Source organism: Onychomys torridus, chromosome 2, assembly GCF_903995425.1.
Source record: "Onychomys torridus chromosome 2, mOncTor1.1, whole genome shotgun sequence".
Classification (NCBI taxonomy): domain Eukaryota; kingdom Metazoa; phylum Chordata; class Mammalia; order Rodentia; family Cricetidae; genus Onychomys; species Onychomys torridus.
The window spans coordinates 133,013,092-133,024,765 of NC_050444.1; the positions used below are offsets into that span (position 1 = coordinate 133,013,092).

General features: G+C 47.0%; 2 protein-coding genes across 4 annotated transcripts in view; one reads left to right on the plus strand and one right to left on the minus strand.

The window, feature by feature from the left end:
• Szt2 (SZT2 subunit of KICSTOR complex) overlaps positions 1–4,960 on the minus strand; it is a 44,747-nt gene extending 39,787 nt beyond the window's left edge. Inside the window, exons 1-4 of one of the 2 annotated variants that reach the window (XM_036178514.1) lie at positions 4,830–4,956; positions 1,291–1,416; positions 473–646; positions 35–205 (exon numbers count right to left, since the gene is read on the minus strand). In XM_036178514.1, the coding sequence (XP_036034407.1) occupies positions 35–205; positions 473–646; positions 1,291–1,416; positions 4,830–4,856 (498 nt within the window). In that variant the 5' untranslated portion in view covers positions 4,857–4,956. Of the gene's footprint in view, positions 1–34; positions 206–472; positions 647–1,290; positions 1,417–4,829 lie in introns of both variants that reach the window. The other variant, XM_036178515.1, reaches the window with a different exon arrangement.
• A 14-nt stretch (positions 4,961–4,974) lies between these two features.
• Positions 4,975–11,105, plus strand: Med8 (mediator complex subunit 8). 2 transcript variants are annotated; one of them, XM_036178517.1, is made up of 7 exons: positions 4,975–5,054; positions 6,579–6,697; positions 7,376–7,520; positions 8,107–8,247; positions 8,420–8,501; positions 8,981–9,229; positions 10,038–11,105. In XM_036178517.1, exons 1-7 carry the CDS (start codon positions 5,049–5,051, stop codon positions 10,100–10,102), a joined length of 807 nt encoding a protein of 268 aa, XP_036034410.1. In that variant the 5' UTR covers positions 4,975–5,048; the 3' UTR covers positions 10,103–11,105. The 2 variants fall into 2 exon arrangements, with proteins under 2 accessions (XP_036034410.1, XP_036034411.1); XM_036178518.1 differs by lacking the exon at positions 4,975–5,054 and adding an exon at positions 5,302–5,926 and having other exon boundaries at positions 10,038–10,178.
• The last annotated feature ends 569 nt before the right edge of the window (positions 11,106–11,674 follow it).

Here is an 11,674-nt window from a genome sequence, read left to right on the forward strand (position 1 = left end):
CTGCAGGTACAAGTGTGGAGAAAAGATACACTACCTGGTGGGATTGCAGGCCGATAATGGAGGAATAGGCCTGGATTGTTACATAGATCTCAGGCTGGAAGTCAATACAGGATCCAGGCACTCGGAAGGGCCGAAGCAGCCCGCCCAGACAACGGGACAGAGCATGGAAAACTTCATCAAACAAGATCTCCCCTGTGGAATCATCCTAAAGGCAACGAAGAGAGAGATCTCACAAGAGTGTCCAAAGCAGCTCTAAGCAGAGTATAGAAACAAGCAGGCTTCCAGGGCCAGCAGGACCCCATTCCTATGATCGACTGTGCCTGTGGACACGGAGTAGGCTCTGTTTTTGAACACCCATCATACATTCACAGGCTTGTCTTTTCCCATAAGGGTGAAGTTGTTTTCATGTCCCAGCTCTCCCTGCTTCTCATTTCCATTCCATCTTTGTTACTGTTCCCCTCAGACCACTTACCACAATGCCAGTAGATGGGCTGAGATCCAGCTCAATAACAAATCGATACTGCCAAGCCAGGAAGGTGACCCGCGTGGAAGGGACGAGAAGGAAGGGCCTTGGGACCACTGGTTCATCTGGCTGCCATCCAGGGGGCAAAACACTGAGGACTTCCAACTCCTGCTCAGACTGAAGCTGACAAGATGGAGGAGAAAGAAGGGGTCGTGGGCAGGAGAGATGACAGGTCTGTGGCTAAGAAAACTTGTGCTCTCAAAGAGGACCCCATGTCAGGTGGCTCACAACCACCTGCAACTCCAGCTCCAGGGCATCCAATGCCCTCTTCTGGTCTCAACAGGCACTTACACACACGTGACATACACTTTACACACAGACACACATGTGACATACACTCAGACATAGACATACTTAAAAAAAAAAAAAGGAAGGTTGGGAAGAGTTCCTTTCTTTCTTTGAATCCCAGTTTGGCCACGCTAGCTGTGAGGCTACAGAAAAACACTCAACCTCTTTCACATAAGTGTCCTCATCTGTAAAATGAACACAATCCTAACAGCAACCTGAAGTACTGCTGTGCAGTCTAAGGGGTCCTCTATATGAAGTGCTCTCTAGACCTGCCTCTTACATCCAAAACGACCCTCCACTGGCTCCACTTTCAATAAACCAACCACAGATCCTTTGCCTCACTAGGTAGAAAAATTATGAATTTTCTGTAAGGAAGCACTTTGCAGGTAAAGCCACTGCCCTTCACAGCCTTAGAGCTCTAAGGGGAAAAAAAAAAAAAAAAAAAAAAAAAGATCCTCCCACCTGTCACTAGGACATACCAGGAACTCTTGGGGTGTGGCCTGAACAGTCTGATGCAGATGATTAAGGAACCAAGCCAGGCGAACATTTCGGGAGATGCGATAATCTTTTTTCATTAACAGAAACACCTGCCCAGCTTCTTCTACCTAATGAGAGAGAGAGAAGACCAAGAGAACACTGAGTTCCCAGTCTATACACATCCCATGCAAGCAACTTGCCCAGGAGCCCACACAGTAAGAGGAAAGGCGGCAGAGGTGATGTCTATCCTTGCTATCATGAAGAGTACTCCCAACAGACCCCACATAGATGCAGGAAACTTACCTTCTTACAGTGTTTCCACAGATGCTCATGTCTTTCTCTTATAAACCATAAGCTCCCAAAGGCAGGAGAGATGCTTTGTTCTGTTTGTGTGCCCCTGTGCTGGGCACACAGATTCACACGAGGCCCAGGAAGTATCCAATCTGCTACATGGTCACTTGTCAGTAACCATCTCAGTCATACACACAGCTGACATTAAAGAAACCTTCACTAGGTAAGTTTAAGAGTCCTGAGCACATGAACCTCCTAGGTGTCCTCTCATATCAAGTTCCTGTGGGTCAGACTCTCCACTCACATGCCTGTCAACTGTCAATGCTTCAGTTTCTTTCCCCTGAGCCTTCAGGGGTGGTCAGTTCAACAGCATCCTTATTTTTCTACCATACAAACCCCTGCCAAAGATGACTCAGGACATATTATCCTCTGTCCACACATATACTACGGCAGCTGTACTCTCACAGGAAGAAACCTATCATTTTGCCAAAGTGGTAAACCTTAATAGGCTTGACTTCTTGGTCAGCAAGCAGCCTTTCTGATTCCCCCAGGTTTTCTCACCACCACCCCAAGCCTGTACTCCCGATAGACCAACTTTACCTATCATTCACAAAAACTGAATAATCACCCTAGTTATGGTATCATTACAAACTGAATAAGCATGCTAATGGGTAAGAATGTGGGTTTTATGACAGCAAGAAACAAAGTAGCCTGATCCTGTCTAGGGTCTTAGGAGGACAGGATGATGAAGGTGCAGCGGAGCTCACTATGGGAGATAACCCGGATGGAGGGCAGAGACAGTCACTGCAGCACTGAACGTGCATTTGAGAACTCCGTTTCAAAATGCACAGCTTCCGCTGCTTTACCTTTCTCTTGCTTCCAATGCTTTTTGGAATGACTGATTTCTCCAAGGTCAAACTGAAGTCTGGTTTCACCTGTCAGTTCTTACAGAATCCATCTTGAAACCAGGCATGTTTGCCTAGCTTTCTGGGAAAATTCCCCTTTATCTGTGATCCTTTGATTCAAACATTTCCAAAATCTCCTAAGTTGTCAGACATTCATGATGTACGTTATCATAACCAGAAGGCTGACTTAACAGAATTTAAGCAGCTGGAATGTTTTTCAAAGTGGGATTCAAGCACCAGCTGCACCAGAATCACCTGAGTTGTTTATTAAAATGCACATTTGATTCCTGGGTACCATCAGAGACCAACTGAATTAAGAGCTGACAGATATCAAGAATCTACATTTTAACTAGCTCCCCTGGGGATTTTTTCCATATTACAGTTTGAGAACTTTTTTAATTAGTTATGTTTCATAGCATTCACATTCATATGGAGCTTCAAGACCTCAATACCAACCTCCCTTGAGTCTGATGGTGTCTAACTTCTGAAACAGTCCAATAAACAAGGCAAAGCAGGCTTTGGGAATCAGAGACCTGGATTCTGAAGTATTCTATGTTATGCATGTGATCATGCAGGTTACTGAAATGTTTTCCAGGCTTCAATCTCTTTATTGTAATATCTAGATAACAACATCTTTGTAGGGATACTGCAATTGAATGGGAGGAAGAACAACGTCAGAGGAAGGCTGTCGTTGTTTAGAATATTCATCGAGGCCTACATACCATTTATGCCAAGCTGGATATCTGCTGCCAGGCACTGTACTTCCTTTTTTCTGGGTTTGAGATCAAGGGCCAAATTATTCTCCGAGCCTTTTCTAAGACAAACTATATGCTGTCTTCCCACAAAATAATGTGGATACCTCCCTCCTATTGGAAGCGTCTTGCCATTACAAACCTCAACTTCTGACATGACCTCAAGGTGAACCTTCTCTCTGCCTGGTCTCAGCTCCCTCACACACCACTACAGTAAAAGCAGGCATTCAAGTATGAAGCACACCCTGGACCAAAGCTGGCTCTGCGAGGTTTCTCATTTGTGAACAGGGATAACAAGAGTGACTATTTCATGAGGATTGTACCTGTATTAGATACTCAGAGAACTTACATTTCCTGAGCTCCACCTAACTGCTTATAGAAGAAGGTTAAATGCCCCCACTAAACCTTAAACATCCTCATTTGTTCTTCTGAAACACCTAGTATAAGCCAATGCTTATTTTCTCCCCAAAGCTAAGGAGTGCCTCAGTCTGCATCCACCCTAACACACAGCACAACTTTGGGTCCAGAGCACTACTCCCTTTTCTCTCCCGGGAGCCTGACATCTCTAAACATCACTTTTCTTCCTGGGTTTCTGTCTCTACACGACTCACTGAGTTTTCCCATGTTCCTCTATTGCAGTCACACAGACACAAACGTGTGTGCACTCATACATATGTATCCGCACTTTGTGTGTGTGTACACACACAAGCACGTGTCATAGCGTACACGTGCAGGTCGGAGGTCAGCTTGTCGGTCTAGAGCTAGACCTACCTATTTGGGAATTCTAGCCCTAATACTGGCTGTGCAACTGTATTTCTTTTGATAGCTGTACCTCAGTTTCCTCAAAAGAGGGGTGATAGTGGTGTCTCCCTTACAGGGCTGAAAGAGCTGAAAACGGTGAAGTGCTCAGGATGGTGGCAGTAGAACCCAACAAGTTGCCATTACTGTTTCATCATTACACACATCCATCGCCCTTGCCTCCTAAGTATTCTTCTGTGGCCACGGACACTCTAGCCAAACCTCAGGTTTTGTTTCATTCTCGGATCCTCTCATTAGGCTAGAATGTGCAGTCCTCAGGTATCTTAGCATGGTCAGGCACCTCACTTGCTCTGACTTTTCAGTTTTCTGCTCTGTACGTGAGAATAAATACTGCCAGATTCCCTACACGAGCTCTTCACATCCAAGGGGTGCCTCATCTGACTTGATCCCCAGGAAAACCACAGAACAAACATTTTTATAAAGAAGGAAACTGGATCTGGGAAGTTAAGACTGCCAGAGCGGTTGCAGGGCTTTTCCAAAAGCACGGACGCTAAAGCAAAATCAGCTCATGCTATTGATCACATTCCAGTAGACGAGATGCAAAAACCCGCCAAGTCGGTCAGCTTCGGCGTAGCCCCATGAAAACCGCCAACTAATAACCCAAACACGAGTTTTGTCAGCACCACTGTATCTAGGTCTGTGGGTGGGAGACGAGGACCAGGATGGCATCTGAGTAAACAAAACAGCTACGGACTCCCCGAGGCTCGGGAGGCTGGAGGCCGCTACACGCCTGCCCTCGGGCCTCGGCCCGGCACCCGCCCGCCCGCCCCTCACCTCTGGCTCCGGGCGCTCCGAGGCCATCACACAGCCCTCCCGCGCCGGCCCGGGCCAGGAAGGCTGCTCCACTCCTGACCTCTGACCCAGCTAGCTCTGCACCGGGCAGGAACCGGAAGTCGTGGGGGATGGCCGCGTTCTGCGCTTTCTGATTGGTGAGCGCAGCTAGCAGAGCGAGAAAACGGAAGAGGAAGTGGTTGCGCCAGCCGGGCCGTGGCAATGCAGGTGAGAAGCGGCTTGGGCCTTCCATCCCCTAGGCACCGGCCGGAGGGTGGGCGGGCCGAGGACTCTGGGAAGTTAGGGATGTGAGGAGAGGGCAGAGGCCTCAGCTGTTTGGGGGAGAGGCGGCGAACCGGGAAGAAAAGACGAGGACAATACGGGGAGGCGCGGGGATTGAGCCCGCTAAGGCGAGAGGATCAGAGCGAGCCCTGGGGGCGGGGGGGAGGCAAAGCCGACTTGCTTGATTGTGTGCAAGGATCGAGTTGGCATTTGGGAAGGCTCGAGAAAGTAGTGGGCTGGCACCAGGCTTCGACCTAGGCTGTTGGACGCAGGCATAACAAGGCTTCAGAAGGCTGAAGGGATTGTGGGCAGCCAAGGGCAAAAACTAAGCCGTTTGTAATCCGAGGCTGTGGGCGGAACCTAGTATTTAACCCCATCAGTCACATTGTCGGGCTTGCAACTCAGCGTTGTAAGATTTTCCCCGGCTTGTACCCAGTTGCTAAAGGCGGAGGAGCGGAGTAAATAGAGCACAGATGGTCAAGCGGAAACCCTCTGCAGACTCAGCATTTAGAATTGTCCAGCGTTCAGAATCAGTGTTGGTTTCCTCGCCTTTGTCATTCATTACTCATTTAGTCCGTTGCACCTGGTAGTCCCACAGCGAGTGTTTATGGGTCACCCAAGCTTACAAAACAGAATGGAATACTGGCACAGAGATCCATGAGTACACATTGACTCAGCAAATGCTAAGGATAAACGACCAATTGGGGATGGGGACTGCAGAGCTGGTATTCAGAGAAAGCCTCACACATAAAGACAAAATGTGAGATTCTCCAGACTGCGATGACAGTAGCTGTGCTCACAAGACAGAGGATAATGATGTACGTATATGTACTACGGAGGTACCCGTAAGATAACGAACTTCAGGAATTCCTTCTGGCCTCAAGTGCTGAGAACACCCCTGCTATTGTGGCAGACCTTTCTAAAATGTACTGAACTTTCTGAAAGAAATGTGGCAATACCAGACCCACAGAGTGACACAATCCAAGGATTCTCCATATGCCCAAGGGAAGCAGAGTTATGACAGCAGGCAGGAGGGTGGGAGGCAGACGATGTCTTTTTTCCAGAAAAGGGTCAGACTTACAAAGAAGCCTGTGCTCCGGCTTGAGCGTGGTCTTGTTAACCCTACTGCAGATCTAAGAGAAGGCTGGCTTTTAAGAGAGGCAAGCCTTTTGAGCTGGAAGGAGAAAAGAAGAGAAACGAAAAGATACAGCTCTAAAAAAAAAAAACCAAAAAAATCATGAAGTCATAAGCAGAAGGGAATTAGGTCTGGTGCAATGTTTCTATTGAAGTACCTTGGTGTAGGAGGATGATAGAAGGGATCAGTTGGTAGGAGGACTTTAGGTGAACAGGTTGAAAGGTCTAAGGGTTGATGCTGTCTGTAACCCAAATACCAAGACAGAAAACAATTGAGCTTTTCCGTATGTGTCACACTCACTTGTATCTGAGTAACCAAACATCCTCCTGATGCAGAGGGAGGAGAAGCAGCTTGAGGCGTCATTAGATGCACTGCTGAATCAAGTGGCTGATCTGAAGAGTTCGCTGGGGAGTTTCATTTACAAGCTGGAAAACGAGTATGGCAGGCTGACCTGGTAAGGATTGCCAGGACAAGCTGGAGATCGATCCATGGGGGGTGGGGCCAAGCCCCCTGGCTGACAGGACATCTCCAGTGATGTAACTATTTATCAGTTTGCAAATATCCCTTTTGGTTTGGAAAGAACTAGGTTGCTCAACACTGACAAGTATAGATTGGCTTAAGGCCTCCATGGCAAGGAAGTAGAGAAGTGCCCAGTTTCCCAACGGAGGTTGTTTCTAGGTTTTAATTCTTACTCTTTGACTTCTTTGGTGAAGAGGTATTCCCCCAGTGGAGGACAATTATAGCTACATTTATGCTGGATCTCCTTCCACAGATGGGGCTCAATCTGTGATACAACCTACTCTGGAATGATGGATTCTATTAGTAGGCTAGAAAGGAGGCTTTTATCCACTTTAGGATTACCATAATATAACCACAGTCTCTGTTTCCCACTACCCCCAATCCCATTCAAGCAATGAGTTGCTTTTTTTTTTTTTCCCTATGTCTATATCAGAAATTGAAAGTGTGTTCCTCTTTCCCAACTCCATCATCTCTGTTAGCAAATCTGGTTCTTGCCTAGGTTAGTCATAGGGCTGTGAGTCTTCTGGGGGTGAGTCTGGGTGTTCCAGCATTGGGAACTTACAGAGATTACTTTAAAGGGAAAAATAGTTCTGATGACTTCTTACCACCCCAGGCCTTCTGTCCTGGACAGCTTTGCACTGCTGTCTGGACAGTTGAACACTCTGAACAAGGTCTTAAAGCATGAGAAGACACCACTGTTCCGTAACCAGGTCATCATCCCCCTGGTGCTATCCCCAGATCGAGATGAAGACCTCATGGTAAGAAGAAAGGATTGAACTTGGGAAATCAAGTCCTTAAATGAAAGTCTAGTTGTTGATTGGATCCTCTGTATAGCAATGAAAAGTAAGGGCTACCATCTGGAAGACTTGCTTTTTCATCCTTCTGGAGGCCAGAGTCATGCTTAAATAATGCTGTGATAAGCAAGGCCTGTATCACCAAGTCCATGACCTTTCTTCCCCCCCCCCCAAAAAAAAAAAAAAGTCTGTTCTACCTGCCTGTGACTTTGTCTGATCAGTCTTTAAAATGTGGGGTTGGGAATTTAGCTCAGAGGTAGAGCAAATGAAGTCCTGGTTTGGACCCCAGAATGGGGGTGGGGGTAAGGAATCAAAAAAGCCCCAAACAAAACAGAAACACCAACGAAAAGAAAATTACAGTGTGGATGTGGAGGGTGGAATTTAATTTGCCCTAGTTCTGACAGAGTGTGTAAAAAGACAGTGCCACAGAAAGCTGCATTTGTACCTCAGGTTGTGTTGTCTCTGAAATTGCAGTAGCTGTAGAAAGGAAACTGCGTTAGTATCAACTTACTTGAATAGCACAATAGGATCAACACAATCTGTGTTACAGCGTCAGACTGAAGGACGAGTGCCGGTTTTCAGCCATGAGGTTGTCCCTGACCATTTGAGAACCAAGCCTGACCCTGAAGTTGAAGAGCAAGAGAAGCAGCTGACAACAGATGCTGCCAGAATTGGTGCTGATGCAGCTCAGGTTGGACTGAGTCACTGCCCTGCTGCCCCATCTCCATCCCCTCATAAGAAGCAAGACTTTACTAAGCCTGTGTAGTAAGGGTTGGTTAAACTGGGCTGTCTCTGGAAGAGCACAAGGAAGATGCTTCATGCGATTCATGACTAATCACTACATTAATTCATATGTGTTACAGAAGCAGATCCAGAGCTTGAATAAAATGTGCTCAAACCTTTTGGAGAAAATCAGCAAAGAGGAACGAGAATCAGAGAGTGGAGGTAAGGAGGGATGGTTGGCAGAACAGGGAGAGCTGTACAAGACCACTCGAATAGGAACGGTAGTCTGCCTGCCAGTGCAGTAAGGACTTCAGAATGAACTGCTGGGGCTGGCAAGATGGCTCAGTGGGCAAAGGCACCTGTTGCCAGGCCTGACCTAAGTTTGATCCCTGGGACCTCTATGGTAGAGGGAAGAACCAACACGTTGTCCTCTGACCACTGCACACAAAATAAGTAGATGTGGTTTTAGGAAAGAAGAGTGAACTGGTGAGGAGAGGGTCTGTATCCTTTTAGTGTTCTGTGGAATAAAGGCAGGTCTGCGGACTTGGAGCTCTTTGATGGGGCTGGAGAGATTCTAGATGTTTCTGCAGTCAGAACTGTAAGCCTGGTGGTCATCACTGGCTTCTCAGCTGCTGGGTTTAGTCTAGAATTGAACACACACTTCAGAGTTCTTGCTTTTGCTTTTGCTTTTTTTTTTCCAGGTCTCCGGTCAAACAAGCAAACTTTCAACCCTGCAGACACTAATGCTTTAGTGGCAGCTGTTGCCTTTGGGAAGGGGCTGTCTAATTGGAGACCTTCCGGTAGCAGTGGTCCTGGCCAACCTGGCCAGCCAGGAGCTGGTACAATCCTTGCAGGAACCTCAGGATTACAGCAAGTTCAGATGGCAGGTGCTCCAAACCAGCAGCAGACAATGCTCAGTGGAGTCCAGATGGCTCAAGCAGGTCAGCCAGGTAGGGTAACATGCACTGACTGCGCACGAGTGTGAAAATGAGCTAGATTAAGCCTCCATCAACCCCAGACCTGGAGATTTTCCTCCTTTGCATGGTCACTCAAAAGACCGTCAGAAGCTCTGCAACAGGTACCAGAGAAGAATGCCCTTGACTAGCAGGGTCTGGTGTTACCTTTTACATCCATCTCAGACTTTTGTCTCAGCTGTCCTATTTATTCTGGATGGTACTCTGTGTGTGTCTCTTAGGTAGGGAAATAAGTGAGCGGACCTTGATCAAGACCATTTGGTAGATAATCAAGACCATTCAGTAGATAGATAATCAACAAGTTGGTAGTTTTTTTGGGTCTGCATGGATTCTTTCCTCTCACCCTGTCCCTTAGTCTTGGCTTCCTGCCCTCAAGCTCATTTTTACTTTCTGTGAGAGCAGTCTGGAGGGGTTCACAGGGTCAGCTGCATAGGTATCTCTTCAGGCTGTCTAGGGAAAAGGACAACTAAAACAACAGAGAACACACTGCTCTTTACCTGTGACATTAAACAGGGGCCACATAGGCTACATACCTTTGTTTTCCAGAGGTAGCTGAGCAGAAAGTCCATTGTGGGGACTGTTCAGACCCCTCTTCTCCTTTCAGAACAGCCCTTTCCTCCTAGATATCTTCAGTGAGGGAGCTGAGTGAGGCAGCGCACCTGTAACCTCTGCTATCCAGAGTCAGAAGCCACCGAGGTTCTGAGGTCCAGGAGATGACAGGAATCTGAGAGCTGCATTTCTGATTATTGTGAAAATTTATCAGATGCCTTTGTGTTACTTCCAGGGAAAATGCCCAGTGGAATAAAAACCAACATCAAGTCAGCTTCACTGCATCCCTACCAGCGGTGAGTGGACAGACAGCAGCTTCCACTCTCAGCTGATCTGTGCTGAGTGGGGCAATGAAATTCTCTTTGCTCAAGGCTTACCTAGATGGGTACAATAACAAGAACACAGGCTTTCAGCAACAGACAAATCTCAGCTCCACTGGGAATAGCTGTGCGACCTTGGGAAAGTGACCTCATTTTTCTGAGCCTGGCTTCTCATTTGTAAATGGTGATAATACCTACCTCATAAGGTTGTTGTGAGGATTAAAATGAGAAAACGAATGTAAAACACTTAGCATGGTATATGAAATACTGGGTCTTGAATAAATGATAGTTGCTTACTTTTCCACCCTGCTATTCACTGTCCTGCACCCAGAACTTACTGTGACTGATAAAGCTCCATGACAAGGGTGAGCTAGTGGATACAGGATCAAGTAGTCTAGAAACCATGGCAGCCTGTATGTCTCGGAGGTATATTGTTTCTATAGGCTCTCCTGCCCTGGTTCCATCTTGCTAGCTCCATCCAAGCTACAGGCGAAGAGGTTTCTAGGCTGGGACACTGTCCACCTACAGGTCTGATGAAACTGGTTCAGCTTTTACCTGGGAAATAGGTAACAGTACCCATCTTTTACCCTACTCTGTTATGGAGATGTCTAGGGAGCAGCAGGTGGGAGATTTCTTAGGATAGGTGCTGTTAGGCAATAGCACAGATAAAGTACATCTTCCTCCTTGGAGAGGAGTTGGGCTTCACATTGTCAGTCATGGGGCTTATTTGTCCTCACAGTAACTACTCCCTGTTTCTGACCTCTTCCATCTCACTAAATGTGTGTCTCAGATAAGATCCAGATTGAAAGTGGGAAGGGCAACAGTCCCATTCAACTTGCCTGCTTTTGTAGAGTTGAAGAACTGCATTTTTCGACAGGCAGCCATGTTGCCTTTCTCAGCGTTCTTTTATGGGCAAGGGCAGGAATTGAGTCAGCAGAAGTGGGCCAAAGGGTTTCTTTGTTCAATAAAGTTATTTAAATTGATGTTCACTGGCTCAGGGTTGTCTGACTGAAATTTATGAACAGTGTACCAGACAATCTAATTTGTTCACCTTAAAGTATTTCCTTATCTTTAAATTTTCTTTTATTTAAAAACCCAAAGACTTCCTTCCAGCTACACTGTGTGAGTTCTCTTCTGTCACACACTCGTGCTTTGCTCTTTGCTCCTTGGTAAACAGCATTCTACCAGGCTGTGGCAGCAAAGGCCTGGACAAGTGGTCCTCTGTTGCTGGTCTGTGGAGCCAGGAGTGGTGTTAACAAGCTAATTGACCACAACACACTGCACTAGGGGAGTCCTGTCATCTGCTCTGAGGCAAGGCCACCCTTTCCCCCACTTAAACTGGCTGGCCCATTAGCCCATGCAGGTGTTGTTTATCTCCTCCTCTCCTCCCTTCCCACTAAATGTCACCGCTGACTGGGTATTAACTAGAGCTCCAGCCAGACTTTTGCAGACTCAGAGTATCTTTCAGTGGTTGCTGTCCTTTACTCCGCCTGTAACCGACCCCAAGTCTTCGCTGTCCCAGATGAACTGACTTCACTGCTACCACACTATT

What these genes read in the sequence shown, in the direction of transcription:
- Med8 (XM_036178517.1), top strand. An exon ending in TTGGTGCTGATGCAGCTCAG is followed by an intron (nt 8,248 to 8,419) that starts GTTGGACTGAGT and finishes TATGTGTTACAG; the next exon opens with AAGCAGATCCAGAGCTTGAA. An exon ending in ACGAGAATCAGAGAGTGGAG is followed by an intron (nt 8,502 to 8,980) that starts GTAAGGAGGGAT and finishes TTTTTTTTCCAG; the next exon opens with GTCTCCGGTCAAACAAGCAA.